The 13,554-nt window shown below is 64.6% G+C and overlaps 1 protein-coding gene and 1 non-coding gene across 2 annotated transcripts in view; one reads left to right on the top strand and one right to left on the bottom strand.

The window, feature by feature from the left end:
- Nucleotides 1–78: 78 nt before the first annotated feature.
- LOC110473356 (uncharacterized) lies at nucleotides 79–3,740 on the top strand. Its single transcript, XR_013341237.1, has 5 exons — nucleotides 79–144; nucleotides 1,256–1,332; nucleotides 2,281–2,378; nucleotides 3,066–3,112; nucleotides 3,665–3,740. It is a non-coding gene; the product is annotated as an uncharacterized LOC110473356 (transcript).
- A 567-nt stretch (nucleotides 3,741–4,307) lies between these two features.
- Nucleotides 4,308–13,554, bottom strand: part of VARS1 (valyl-tRNA synthetase 1) — a 39,747-nt gene continuing 30,500 nt past the window's right edge. Inside the window, exons 26-34 of the mRNA XM_077788915.1 lie at nucleotides 12,758–12,913; nucleotides 11,482–11,506; nucleotides 9,415–9,581; nucleotides 8,129–8,265; nucleotides 7,353–7,362; nucleotides 6,628–6,801; nucleotides 5,928–5,988; nucleotides 5,537–5,682; nucleotides 4,308–4,438 (exon numbers count right to left, since the gene is read on the bottom strand). Coding sequence (XP_077645041.1) covers nucleotides 4,370–4,438; nucleotides 5,537–5,682; nucleotides 5,928–5,988; nucleotides 6,628–6,801; nucleotides 7,353–7,362; nucleotides 8,129–8,265; nucleotides 9,415–9,581; nucleotides 11,482–11,506; nucleotides 12,758–12,913 — 945 coding nt within the window. The 3' untranslated portion in view covers nucleotides 4,308–4,369. The remainder of the gene's footprint in view (nucleotides 4,439–5,536; nucleotides 5,683–5,927; nucleotides 5,989–6,627; nucleotides 6,802–7,352; nucleotides 7,363–8,128; nucleotides 8,266–9,414; nucleotides 9,582–11,481; nucleotides 11,507–12,757; nucleotides 12,914–13,554) is intronic.

A 13,554-nucleotide genomic window follows, 5' to 3' on the forward strand; every position in this document is an offset into this window, starting at 1 on the left:
AGGGACCCCCAAACTCTTCTGGGGACCCCCAAAACCCACCCGGGACCCCAAAACCCACCTGGGACCCCCAAAACCCCGCAGGGTCCCCGATGACGTCGCCTCCAACCGCGGCAACGACCTCCTGCTGAAACTGCTGCAGCACCGGTGGGTGGGGGGGATTTGGGGGTCCTGGGGGGGCTTGGGGGGGATTTGGGGGTCCTGGGGGGGCTTGGGGGTCCCAGGTGGGCTTTAGGGGTTCCTGGGGGGGATTTGGGGGGATTTGGGGGTCCTGGGGGGCTTGGGGGGATTTGGGGGTCCTGGGGGGTTTGGGGGGGATTTGGGGGTCCCAGGTGGGTTTTTGGGGTTCCTGGGGGGGTTTGGGGGGGATTTGGGGGTCCTGGGGGGCTTGGGGGGTCCCAGGTGGGGTTTTGGGGTTCCTGGGGGGGCTTGGGGGGGATTTGGGGGTCCTGGGGGGGTTTGGGGGGTCCCTGGGGGGGTTTTGGGGTTCCTGGGGGGGGTTTGGAGGGGATTTGGGGAGTCTGGGGGGGAGTTTGGGGGTCCCTGGGGGGGTTTAGAGGGGATTTGGGGGCTCTGGGGGAGGATTTGGGGGTCCTGAGGGGGCTTTGGGGGTCCCAGGTGGGTTTTTGGGGTTCCTGGGGGGGGCTTGGGGGGATTTGCGGGTCCTGGGGGGGCTTTGGGGGTCCCAGGTAGGTTTTTGGGGTTCCTGGGGGGGGCTTGGGGAGGATTTGGGGGTCCTGGGGGGTTTGGGGGGTCCCTGGGGGGTTTTTAGGGTTCCTGGGGCGGTTTGGAGGGGATTTGGGGGTCCTGGGGGGCTTTGGGGGGTCCCAGGTGGGTTTTTGGGGTTCCTGGGGGGGGCTTGGGGGGATTTGGGGGTCCTGGGGGGTTTGGGGGGTCCCTGGTGGGGTTTTGGGGTCCTGGGGGGGCTTGGGGGGATTTGGGGGGTCTGGGGGGAGTTTGAGGGAGCACTGGGGGGAGTTTGGGGGTCCTGGGGGGTTTTGGGGCTCTAGGGGGGATTTTGGGGGTCCCCAGGTGGATTTGGGGTTCCTGGGGGGGTTTTGCGGTCCTGGGGGGGTTTGGAGGGGATTTGGGGGGTCTGGGGGGGTTTTGGGGGTCCCAGGTGGCCTTTAGGGGGTCCCTGGAGGTTTTTGGGGGTCCCAGGTGTATTTTGGGGGTCCCTGGAGGTTTTTGGGGGTCCCAGGTGTATTTTGGGGGTCCCTGGAGGTTTTTGGGGCTCTGACCCCCCGATTCCCCCCAGGTACCCCAAAATCGTGGTGGGGGAGGGGCTGGAGGCGGTGCGGGAGTGGCTGGAGGCGGCGACCCCCGAGGAGGAGGGTGAGTGACCCCAAAATCGGGGTGGGACCCCAAAATCGGGGTGAGTGACCCCAAAATCGGTGGTGAGTGACCCCAAAATTGGGGTGGGAACCCTCAAAATCAGTGTGGGACCCCCAAAATTGGAGTGGGACCCCCAAAATTGGGGTGGGACCCCCCCCAAAATTGGGGTGGGACCCCTGAAATTCCAGCTGTGACCCCCGAATTCGGGTCTGACCCCCCAAATTCTGGGTTTTTTGGGTTCCAATCCCCTTTTTTTGATTTTAATTCTGAATTTTCGTGTCCCACTCCCCATTTTTGGTTCCAAATCCCCGTTTTTTGTTTGTAATTCTCAGTTTTTGGGTTCCTCTCCCCACTTTTGTGTCCCCCTCCCCATATTTTAACTCCCATTTTTCCTTTCCCCCTCCCCAAAATTTTAATTTTAACTACATTTTTCTTCTCCCCACCCCCATATTTTGATTTTAACTCCGATATTTGGATTTTAACTCCCCTATGTGGATTTTCCCTCCCTTATTTGGATTTTAACTCCCCTATTTGGATTTTTTTAACTCCCCATATTTCCATTTTCCCTGCCCATATTTCCATTTTCCCTCCCCTATTTCCATTTTCCCTGCCCATATTTCCATTTTCCCTCCCCTATTTCCATTTTCCCTGCCCATATTTCCATTTTCCGTCCATATTTCCATTTTCCCTCCCATATTTCCATTTTCCCTCCCCTATTTCCATTTTCCCTGCCATATTTCCATTTTCTCTCCCTATATTTCCGTTTTCCCTGCCCATATTTCCATTTTCCCTGCCCATATTTCCATTTTCCCTCCCATATTTCCATTTTCCCTGCCCCTATTTCAATTTTCCCTCCCATATTTCCATTTTCCCTGCCCATATTTCCATTTTCCCTGCAATATTTCCATTTTCCCTGGCAATATTTTAATCTCTAACCCCATTCCGCAGGCTCGCTGCTGCGCCGCTGCCGCCCGGACGAGCGCCGCTGCCGGGAGCTGCTCGAGGCCTTCGCCGGCCAGCGCCGCCCCCCTTCCCCTGGGCCATGGGTGGGCGGGGCGGGGGCGGTTTGGGGCGTGGTTTGGGGCGTGGTCAGGGCGTGGTTTGGGGCGTGGTCAGGGTGTGGTTTGGGGCGTGGTCAGGGTGTGGTCAGGGGGCATGGTCAGGGTGTGGTCAGTGTGGTTTGGGGTGTGGTCAGGGCGTGGTCAGGGTGTGGTTTGGGGTGTTGTTTGGGGTGTGGTCTGGGGCGTGGCCATGGTGTGGTTTGGGGCGTGGTCAGGGTGTGGTTTGGGGCGTGGTCAGGGCGTGGTTTGGGGCGTGGTCAGGGCGTGGTCAGGGGCGTGGTTTAGGTGTAATTTAGGGCGTGGTCTGGGGTGGTTTGGGGCGTGGTCAGGGCGTGGTTTTGGGCGTGGTCTTTGCGTGGTTTGGGGCGTGGTCAGTGTGGTTTTGGGCGTGGTCAGGGTGTGGTCAGGGAGTGGTTTGGGTGTGATTTAGGGCGTGGTCAGGGTGTGGTTTGGGGTGTGGTTTGGGACGTGGTTTGGGGTGTGGTTTGGAGCGTGGTCAGTGTGTTCTTTAGGGTGTGGTCAGGGTGTGGTTTGGGGCGTGGTCAGGGTGTGGTTTAGGGCGTGGTCAGGGTGTGGTTTAGGGCGTGGTCAGGGTGTGTTTAGGGCGTGGCCAGAACAGCCAATCGCAATCAGGGCGTGGCCCCTCCTGACTTAGCCCCGCCCCCTTTGCAGGTGAGGAGCTGAGCCCCGCCCAGCGCCGCCAGCTGGCGCTCTACCTGGTGAGGGGGCGTGGCCTGGCATGGGGGCGTGGCCTGGCCTGGGTGGGCGTGGTCTGGCCTGGGTGTGCGTGGTCTGACCTGGGCGGGCGTGGCCTGGCCTGGGTGGGCGTGGCCTGACATGGGGAGTGGTCTGGCCAGGGTGGGCGTGGCCTGGCCTGGGTGGGCGTGGCCTGACATGGGGGTGTGGTCTGGACGGGGTAGGCGTGGCCTGACGTGGGTGTGCATGGTCTGACATGGGGGCGTGGCTTATCCCGGGTGGGCGTGGCCGAGCCCAGATGGGCTAAGCTTGTGGTGGGCGTGGCCTGAATGGGGTGGGCGTGGCTTGAAAGGGATGGGTGTGGCTTATCCCGGGGTGGGCGTGGCCGAGCCCGGGTGGGCGTAGCTTGGGGTGGGCGTGGCCTGCCCTGGGTGGGTGTGGCTTAGTCTGGGGGCGTGGCCAGGGTGTGCCTGGGTGTGGTGGGCGTGGCCTGAAGGGGGTGGGCGTGGCCTATCCCGGGTGGGCGTGTCCGGGGGCGTGTCCCGGGGCTGACCACGCCCCCGCCCCGCCCCCAGGCCCAGCGGCACCTGCAGAACTTCGAGGCCTCGCACTGCACGCCCCTCCCCCCCAGGCCTTCCGCCTGCCCTGGGCGCTGTGACCCCTCCCCCGCCCCTCCCCCACCCCGCACGAGCCCCCCGCCCCTCCCCCCACGCGCGGAGAGAGAGTTGCTCATTACCGAGGTCGGTAATTAAATTAAAAAGGTTTTTTTTTAATCGGTTCCGTGCGCATCGTTAGGGAAAATAAATGGGGAGGGGATAAAAAATTTGGGGAGGGGGAAAGGGGCGTGGTCATGACGGCCACGCCCACAGATCAAGGCCCCACCCCAAAAAGGTCCCCAAAACCTCCCCTGGGACCCCCCAAAATCCCCCAGGACCCCCAAAAACCCCCCAGGACCCCCAAAAACCCCCCAGGACCCCCAAATTTCCCCCTGGGACCCCCAAATTTCCCCCTGGGACCCTCAAATCCCCTCCGGGACCCCCAAAAACCTCCCAGGACCCCAAAATCCCCCTTGAAACCCCAAACTCCCCCCCCCCCAGGGACCCCCAAAAACCCCCCAAGACCCTCCCCCATCACCCCTCCAAGCCCACCCCCCAAAATTTCCACGAGGGGCGTGGCCAAAGGAGGCCACGCCCCCTCATTGATTAACCACGCCCAGGGGCGGGGCAGCAGCGCCTTTATTTGGGGAGGGGTCCCGAGGGGGGAGGGGAGGGGGGGAGGGGTCACAGCATTTTCCGCATCAGCTCCTCGGCTTCCAGAACTTTCTGCAGCTCCGACTCCAGCTGGGCCAGCTGGGGGGGGGGACACGGGATGGGACCCCCAAAAAATCCCCAAAATCCACCCCGAGACCCCAAAAAATCCCCAAATCCACCCCGAGACCCCCAAAAAATCCCCAAATCCACCCTGAGACCCCAAAACCCCCCCGAAACTGCCCAAAATCCACCCTGAGAGCACCAAAACTGCCCCAAAAATCCCCAAAATCCACCCCGAGAGCACCAAAAATTCCCAAAATCCACCCCAAGAGCTCCAAAAATCCCCAAAATGACCCCTGAGAGCACCAAAATCCCTCAAAACTGCCCCGAAAATCCCCAAAATCCACCCTGAGACCCCCAAAAATCCCCAAAATCCACCCTGAGATGCCAAAACCCCCCCAAGTCCCCCCAAAACTCCCCTGAGCTCCCCCAAAAACTGCCCCAAAGCCCCCCAAAATTCCCCAAACCCCCCCCCCCCCGAGACCCCCAAACCCCCCCAAAATCCCCCCAAATTCCCCAAAAACCCCCCGGAGACCCCCAAACCCCCCCCAAGTCACCCCGAAACTCCTCTGAGCTCCTCCAAAAACTGCCCCAAACCCCCCAAAACCCCCTAAAATTCTCAAAATTCCCCAAAACCCCCCCAACCCCCCCCGAGACCCCAAACCCCCCAAAATGCCCCCAAAATTCCCCTAACCCCCCAAAACCCCCCAACCCCCCCATGGACCCCCAAACCCCCCCAGGGACCCCCCAGGGACCCCCAAAACCCCCCCAGGACCCCCCAAACCCCCCCAGGGACCCCCAAACCCCCCAGGGACCCCCAAACCCCACCCAGGACCCCCCAAAACCCCCCACGGACCCCCCAAATCCCCCCAGGGACCCCCCAAACCCCCCCAGGGACCCCCAGGGACCCCCAAATCCCCCCATGGACCCCCCAACCCCCCCAGGGACCCCCAAATCCCCCCAGGGACCCTCCAAACCCCCCCAGGGACCCCCCAAACCCCCCAGGGACCCCCCAAGACCCCCCAGGGACCCCCAAATCCCCCATGGACCCCCCAAACCCCCCCAGGGACCCCCCAAGACCCCCAGGGACCCCCCAAACCCCCCCAAATCCCCCCAGGGACCCCCCCCCGCTCTCACCTTGGCGCCGTCGGCCTCCTGCACCTCGGGGGGCACCTTCTGGGGGTACCCGGGGCCCCCCGGCGCTCGCGGAGCCGCTCCAGGGCCCCCCCAGCTCCCGGCGCGCGCCCCCAAACGGGCCAGCTCCGAGGGGGGTCCACGAGGCCCTGGGACCCCCGAGAGACCCCCAAAATCAGACTGGGATCCCCAGAGACCCCCAAAATCAGACTGGGATCCCCAGAGACCCCCAGGGACCCCCCAGCTCCCGGCGCCGCGCCCCCAAACGGGCCAGCTCCGAGGGGGGGTCCACCAGGCCCTGGGACCCCGAGAGACCCCCAAAATCAGACCGGGACCCCCAAAATCAGACCGGGACCCCCAAATCAGACTGGGATCCCCAGAGACCCCCAGAGACCCCCCAGCTCCCGGCGCCGCGCCCCCAAACGGGCCAGCTCCGAGGGGGGGTCCACCAGGCCCTGGGACCCCCAAAGAGACCCCCAAAATCAGACCAGGACCCCCAAAATCAGACCAGGACCCCCCGAGACCCCCAGAGACCCCCAAAATCAGACCGGGACCCGCAGGGACCCCCAAAGCCCCCCAAAGTCCCCCCGAATAAACACCCAGCCCCCCAGCCCCCTCAAGCACCCCCCAGAACCCCCAAAAACCTCCCCGAAACCCCTAAAACCACCCCAGAGCCCCCCAGACCCCCCCAAAGCCCCCCCGAGACCCCCAAATCCCCCTATAGACCCCAGAACCACCCCAAAGACCCCCAAAAACCCCCAAAACCCCCCAAAGCCCCCCCGTGTAAACACCCAGACCCCCCAGAGCCCCCCAAAATCCCCCCAGAGCCCCCAAATCCCCCCAGAGCCCCCAAATCCCCCCATAGACCCCCAGAAGCACCCCAAAGACCCCCAAAGCCCCCCAAAACCCCCCAAAGACCCCCGTATAAACACCCAGAGCCCCCAGAGCCCCCAAAGCCCCCCAAAACCCCCCGAGGCCCCCAAATCACCCCAGAGACCCCCAAAAACCCCCCAAAAACCCCCCCATATAAACACCCAGAGCCCCCCAAAGCCCCCCAGATCCCCCCAAAATCCCCCCGAAGCCCCCCGGCCCACCTGCAGCCTCAGGTGCACGGTGCAGCGCTCGGAGGCCACGGCCACGGCGCAGCCCCGGGGGGGCTCCTGGGACCCCCCAGCAGCCGCACCGAGCCCACCCCCCCAAAACGCGCAGCAGCCCCCCCCAGCGCCGGGCACGGGACCCCCAAACTGGGTCAGGACACTGCAGGAAACCTGGGGGGCAGAGAGGGGGGGGGTCAGGGTGGGACCCCCGAAAACAGCCCCAAAATCACCCAGAGACCCCCGAAAACAGCACCCAGAGACCCCCAGGGACCCCCCCCAGCGCCGGGCACGGGACCCCAAACTGGGTCAGGACACTGCAGGAAACCTGGGGGCAGAGAGGGGGGGGGTCAGGGTGGGACCCCCGAAAACAGCCCCAAAAACACCCAGAGACCCCCGAAAACAGCCCCAAAATCACCCAGAGACCCCCAGGGACCCCCAAAGTACACCCAGAGAGCCCCAAAAACACCCAGAGACCCCCCCAGAGACCCCCAAAGTACACCCAGAGACCCCCAGGGACCCCCAAAAACACCCAGAGACCCCCAGAGACCCCCAAAGTACACTCAGAGACCCCCAGGGACCCCCCCCAACTCTGGGCACGGGACCCCCAGACTGGGTCAGGACACTGCAGGAAACCTGGGGGGCAGAGAGGGGGATCAGGGTGGGACCCCCGAAAACAGCACCCAGAGACCCCCAGGGACCCCCAAAAACAGCCCCAAAATCACCCAGAGACCCCTAAAACAGCACCCAGAGACCCCCAAAATCACCCAGAGACACCCCCAGAGACCCCCCAGGACCCCATTACATCCCAAAGCCCCCCCAGATCCCCATGTGAGCCCCCCAAACCCCCCCAACCCCAATTTGAGCCCCCCAAGCCCCCATTTGACCCCCCCAGGACCCCCCAAACCCCCACTTGAACCCCCCAAAGCCCCCCAAACCCCCATTGGAGCCCCCCAAAACCCCCCCCCGGCCCCCCCAAACCCCCATTGGAGCCCCCAAACCCCCATTCCAGCCCCCCAGGACCCCCAAACCCCCATTTGAAGCCCCCCAAACCCCACTGGAACCTCCCAAACCCCCATTTGAACCCCCCCAGCCCCCCAAAACCCCCACTGGAACCCCCCAAACCCCCATTTGAACCCCCCAAGCCCCCCTTGGAACCCCCCAAACCCCCCCAAACCCCCATTCCAGCCCCCAAACCCCCATTGGAACCCCCCAGCCCCCATGGAACCCCCCCAGCCCCCATTGGAACCCCCCCAGCCCCCCTTTGAACCCCCCCAGCCCCATTGGAACCCCCCCAGCCCCCCCAAACCCCCATTCCAGCCCCCAAACCCCCATTGGAACCCCCCCAGCCCCCACTGGAACCCCCCAGCCCCCCCAAACCCCCATTTGAACCCCCCAAACCCCCATTGGAACCCCCCAAACCCCCCTTTGAACCCCCCCAGCCCCCACTGGAACCCCCCAGCCCCCCAAACCCCCATTTGAACCCCCCAGCCCCCCAAACCCCCCGGAGCCCCCCGGCGGCGCACAGGGGGGTCTCTGGCGGCTCAGGCCGTGCGCTGCCCGCAGGCTCCGCAGGGCGCGGGCGATGCCCAGCACGAACTCCATGGAGGCCTCGGCCTCGTCGTCCTGCCAGCAGAACTGGGGGGCACCGGGTCAGGGACCCCAAAATACAGCCAGGGACCCCAAAATCCTCCCCCTAAACCACCCAGGGACCCCAAAATACAGCTAGGGACCCAAAATACACACGGGGAACCCAAAATACACCCGGGGAACCCAAAATACAGCCAGGGACCCCAAAATACAGCCAGGGACCCCAAAATCCCCCCCCAAAATACACACGGGGAACCCAAAATCCTCCCCCGAAACCACCCAGGGACCCCAAAATACACCCGGGACCCAGAGATCCCCCAAAAAACCACCCAGATCCCCCAAACCCCCCATGGGACACCCCCAAATCCCCCTGGGACCCCCTAAATCCCCCCAAACTCCCCTGGGACCCTCCAAACCCCACCAGGACCCCCCAAACCCCCCAGGACCCTCCAAACCCCACCAGGACCCCCCAACCCCCCCCAGGACCCTCCAAACCCCCCCAGGACCCCCCAAACCCCCTCCAGGACCCCCCAAACCCCCCCCAGCACCTCCAAACCCCACCCAGGACCCTCCAAACCCCCCCCAGCACCCTCCAACCCCACCCAGGACCCTCCAAACCCCCTCCAGGACCCCCCAAACTCCCTCCAGGACCCCCCAAACCCCCCCAGGATCCCCCAAACTCCCTCCACGACCCCCCAAACCCCCCAGGACCCCCAAACTCCCTCCACGACCCCCCAAACCCCCCCAGGACCCCCAAACCCCCCCAGGACCCCCCAAACCCCCTCCAGGACCCCCCAAACCCCCGCAGGACCCCCCAAACTCCCCCCGGGACCCCCAAACTCCCCCCAGGACCCCCCAAACTCCCCCGGGACCCCCCAAACCCCCTCCAGGACCCTCCAAACCCCACCCAGGACCCTCCAACCCCCCCCAGGACCCCCCAAACCCCCCCCAGCACCCTCCAAACCCCACCCAGGACCCCCCAAATCCCCTCCAGGACCCCCCCAAACCCCACCCAGGACCCTCCAAACCCCCCCCAGGACCCCCCAAACCCCCCCCAGCACCCTCCAAACCCCACCCAGGACCCCCCCAAATCCCCTCCAGGACCCCCCCAAACCCCCTCCAGGACCCCCCAAACCCCCCCCAGGACCCCCCCAAACCCCCCCAGGACCCCCAAACCCCCTCCAGGACCCCCCGTACCTGCTGGGGCTCGGGGAAGGGGGCCAGGCTGACGCTGGGGGGCGCGGGGGGGGCGCGGGGCAGGCGCTGCCAGAGCTCCTCGGCCAGGAAGGGCATGAAGGGCGCCAGGAGCCGCAGCCCGGCCTCCAGGCACGTCAGCAGCGCCGCCCGGGCGGCCTCGGGGTCCCCTGGGCGGCGAGGAGGGCGGCAGCATCGCGATCAGCGCCCCAAAAAACCCCGGGGGACCCCAAAACCCACCGGGAACCCCAGAAACACCAAAAAAACCCAAAAAATCCCACCGGGAACCACCAAAAAACCACCAAAACAACCAAAAATTCCCCAAAAACCCTCCGGGTCCCCTGGGCGGCGAGGAGGGCGGCACCATCGCGATCAGCGCCCCAAAAAACCCCCGGGGGACCCCCAACCCACCAGGAACCCCGAAAAAACCCACCAGGAACCACCAAAAAACACCCTGGGAACAGCAAAAACCACCAAAAACCCCCAAAAATCCCCCAAAAACCCCTCGGGGTCCCCTGGGCGGCGGGGAGGGCGGCACCATCGCGATCAGCACCCCAAAAAACCCCCGGGGGACCCCCAAAACCCGCCGGGAACCCCAAAAAAACCCAAAAAAACCCTCCAAAACCCTGCTGGGAACAGCAAAAACCACCAAAAATTCCCCAAAAACCCCTCGGGGTCCCCTGGGGGACAGGGAGGGCGGCACCATCGCGATCAGCACCCCAAAAAACCCCCGGGGGACCCCAAAACCCACCGGGAACCCCAGAAACACCAAAAAACCCAAAAAATCCCATCGGGAACCCCAAAAAACCACCAAAAACACCCAAAAATCCCCCAAAAACCCCTCGGGGTCCCCTGGGCGGCGGGGAGGGCGGCGCTATCGCGATCAGCACCCCAAAAAACCCCCGGGGGACCCCAAAAATCCCCCAGGAACCCCAAGAAAACCTCCAAAAATGACCAAAAACCAACGGGAACCACCAAAAAACCACCAAAAACCACCAAAAATCCCCCAAAAACCCCTCGGGGTCCCCTGGGCGGCGGGGAGGGCGGCGCCATCGCGATCAGCGCCCAAAAACCTCCGGGGGACCCCAAAACCCACCGGGAACCCCAAAAATACCCACCAGGAACCCCGAAAAAACCCAAAAAACCCAAAAAATTCCACCGGGAACCCCCAAAAAACCACCAAAAACACCCAAAAATCCCCCAAAAACCCCTCGGGGTCCTCTGGGGGACAGGGAGGGCGGCACCATCGTGATCAGCGCCCCAAAAAACCCCCGGGGGACCCCAAACCCACCAGGAACTCCGAAAAGACCCTGGGACCCCCAAAATCCCCCCCAAATCCCCCCTGGGACCCCCCAAACCCCCCTGGGACCCCCAAAACTCCCCCAAATCCCCCCTGGGACCCCCAAAAACCCACTGGGACCCCAAAATCCCCCCCAAATCCCCCCTGGGACCCCCCAAATCCCCCAGGGACCCCCAAAACTCCCCCAAATCCCCCCTGGGACCCCCAAAACCCACTGGGACCCCCAAAATCCCCCCCAAATCCCCCCTGGGACCCCCCAAAACCCCCCTGGGACCCCCCAAAATCCCCCCAAAACCCCCTGGGACCCCCCAAAACCCCCCTGGGACCCCCCAAAACCCCCTGGGACCCCCCAAAATCCCCCCTGGGACCCCCTAAATCCCCCCTGGGACCCCCCAAATCCCCCCCGAGATTGCCCCAAACCCCCCTGGGACCCCCAAATCCCCCCTGGGACCCCCCAAACCCCCCTGGGACCCCCAAATCCCCCCTGGGACCCCCCAAACCCCCCTGGGATTGCCCCAAATCCCCCCTGGGACCCCCCAAACCCCCCTGGGACCCCCCAAACCCCCCTGGGACCCCCAAATCCCCCCTGGGACCCCCAAACCCCCCTGGGACCCCCCAAAATCCCCCCTGGGACCCCCCAAATCCCCCTGGGACCCCCAAATCCCCCTCACCTTTCTCCTCCTCCTCCTCCTCTTCATCGCCGGCCCCGTCCGGCCCCTCCCCCTCGCCGGGACCCCCCGGGACCCCCCCGGGTGGGGCGGGGGTCCCGCGGGCCAGGACGGGCTTCACGCACTCCTGGGGAGGGGGCGGCGCCTCAGGGACCCCGAAAACAGCCCCAAAAATACACCCAGGGACCCCAAAACAACCCCAAAAATACACCCAGGGACCCCGAAAACAGCCTGGGGACCCCGAAACAGCCCAGGGACCCCAAAAACAGCCCCAAAAATACACCCAGGGACCCCAGAAACAGCCTGGGGACCCCAAAAGAACCCCAAAAATACACCCAGGGACCCCGAAAACAGCCTGGGGACCCCAAACAACCCCAAAAATACACCCAGGGACCCCGAAACCAGCCCGGGGACCCCAAAACCACCCCAAAAACAGTCCCGGGAACCCCTGTTGTTCACAATGTCCCCAATGTCCCCCTGATATCCCCCCAATGTCCCCCCAATGTCCCCAGTGTCCCCCCAGTGTCCCCAGTGTCCCCCCAATGTCCCCAGTGTCCCCCAGTGCCCCCAGTGTCCCCAATGTCCCAATGTCCCCAATGTCCCCAATGTCCCCCCGATATCCCCCCAATGTTCCCCCAATGTCCCCCAGTGCCCCCAGTGTCCCCAGTGTCCCCCCAGTGTCCCCCCAATGTCCCCCCAATGTCCCCAACGTCCCCCAATGTCCCCCAATGTCCCCAATCTCCCCACTGTCCCCAATGTCCCCAGTGTCCCCAATCCCCCCAATGTCCCCAGTGTCCCCCCAATGTCCCCAGTGTCCCCAGTGTCCCCAGTGTCCCCAATGTCCCCCCAGTGTCCCCAGTGTCCCCAATCCCCCCGTGTCCCCATACCAGGTAGACGTCGCACAGCTCGTACACCCAGAAGCCGTGCACGGCCGTGGTGGCCCCACCAACCCCCTGATGTCCCCAATGTCCCCAATGTCCCCAATCCCCCCAATGTCCCCAATGTCCCCAATGTCCCCATGTCCCCAGTGTCCCCAGTGTCCCCAATGTCCCCAATGTCCCCAGTGTCCCCAATGTCCCCCAATGTCCCCAAAGCCCCCAATGTCCCCCCAGTGTCCCCAGTGTCCCCAGTGTCCCCAGTGTCCCCAATGTCCCCCAATGTCCCCAGTGTCCCCAGTGTCCCCCCAGTGTCCCCAGTGTCCCCAATGTCCCCAATGTCCCCAATCCCCCAGTGTCCCCCAATGTCCCCAATGTCCCCAATCCCCCAGTGTCCCCATTGTCCCCAATGTCCCCAATCCCCCCAGTGTCCCCAAAGCCCCCAGTGTCCCCAATGTCTCCCCAGTGTCCCCAGTGTCCCCAATCCCCCCGTGTCCCCATACCAGGTAGACGTCGCACAGCTCGTACACCCAGAAGCCGTGCACGGCCGTGGTGGCGCCGGGGAAGTCGAAGGCCGCCAGCGCGTCCCCGCAGCTGCGCACGGCGCGGCTCAGGCGGCTGCGCACCCAGCGCTCGGCCAGCGAGCGGCGCCGCGCCAGCTGGGGACAGCGGGGTGGCACTCAGGGGACATTGGGGACAGCGGGGACAGGGGGGACATTGGGGGGATTGGGGACATTGGGGACAGTGGGGACAGTGGGGGATTGGGGGGACAGTGGGGACATTGGGGACATTGGGACATTGGGGGGACATTGGGGACAGCTCGGCCAGCGAGCAGCGCCGCGCCAGCTGGGGACAGCGGGGTGGCACTCAGGGGACATTGGGGGGATTGGGGACATTGGGGACATCGGGGGGACATTGGGGGGACATTGGGGACATTGGGGGATTGGGGACACTGGGGGACAGCTCGGCCAGCGAGCGGCGCCGCGCCAGCTGGGGACAGCGGGGTGGCACTCAGGGGACATTGGGGACAGTGGGGACATTGGGGACATTGGGGACATTGGGGACAGTGGGGACATTGGGGGACATTGGGGGGATTGGGGGGATTGGGGAAATTGAGGGTACAGCGGGGACAGTGGGGACATTGGGGACATTGGGGACATTGGGACATTGGGGACATTGGGGACATTGGGGACAGCTCGGCCAGCGAGCGGCGCCGCGCCAGCTGGGGACAGCGGGGTGGCACTCAGGGGACATTGGGGGGACAGCGGGGGGATTGGGGACATTGGGGGGATTGGGGACA

Source organism: Lonchura striata, chromosome 29, assembly GCF_046129695.1.
Source record: "Lonchura striata isolate bLonStr1 chromosome 29, bLonStr1.mat, whole genome shotgun sequence".
Classification (NCBI taxonomy): Eukaryota; Metazoa; Chordata; class Aves; order Passeriformes; family Estrildidae; genus Lonchura; species Lonchura striata.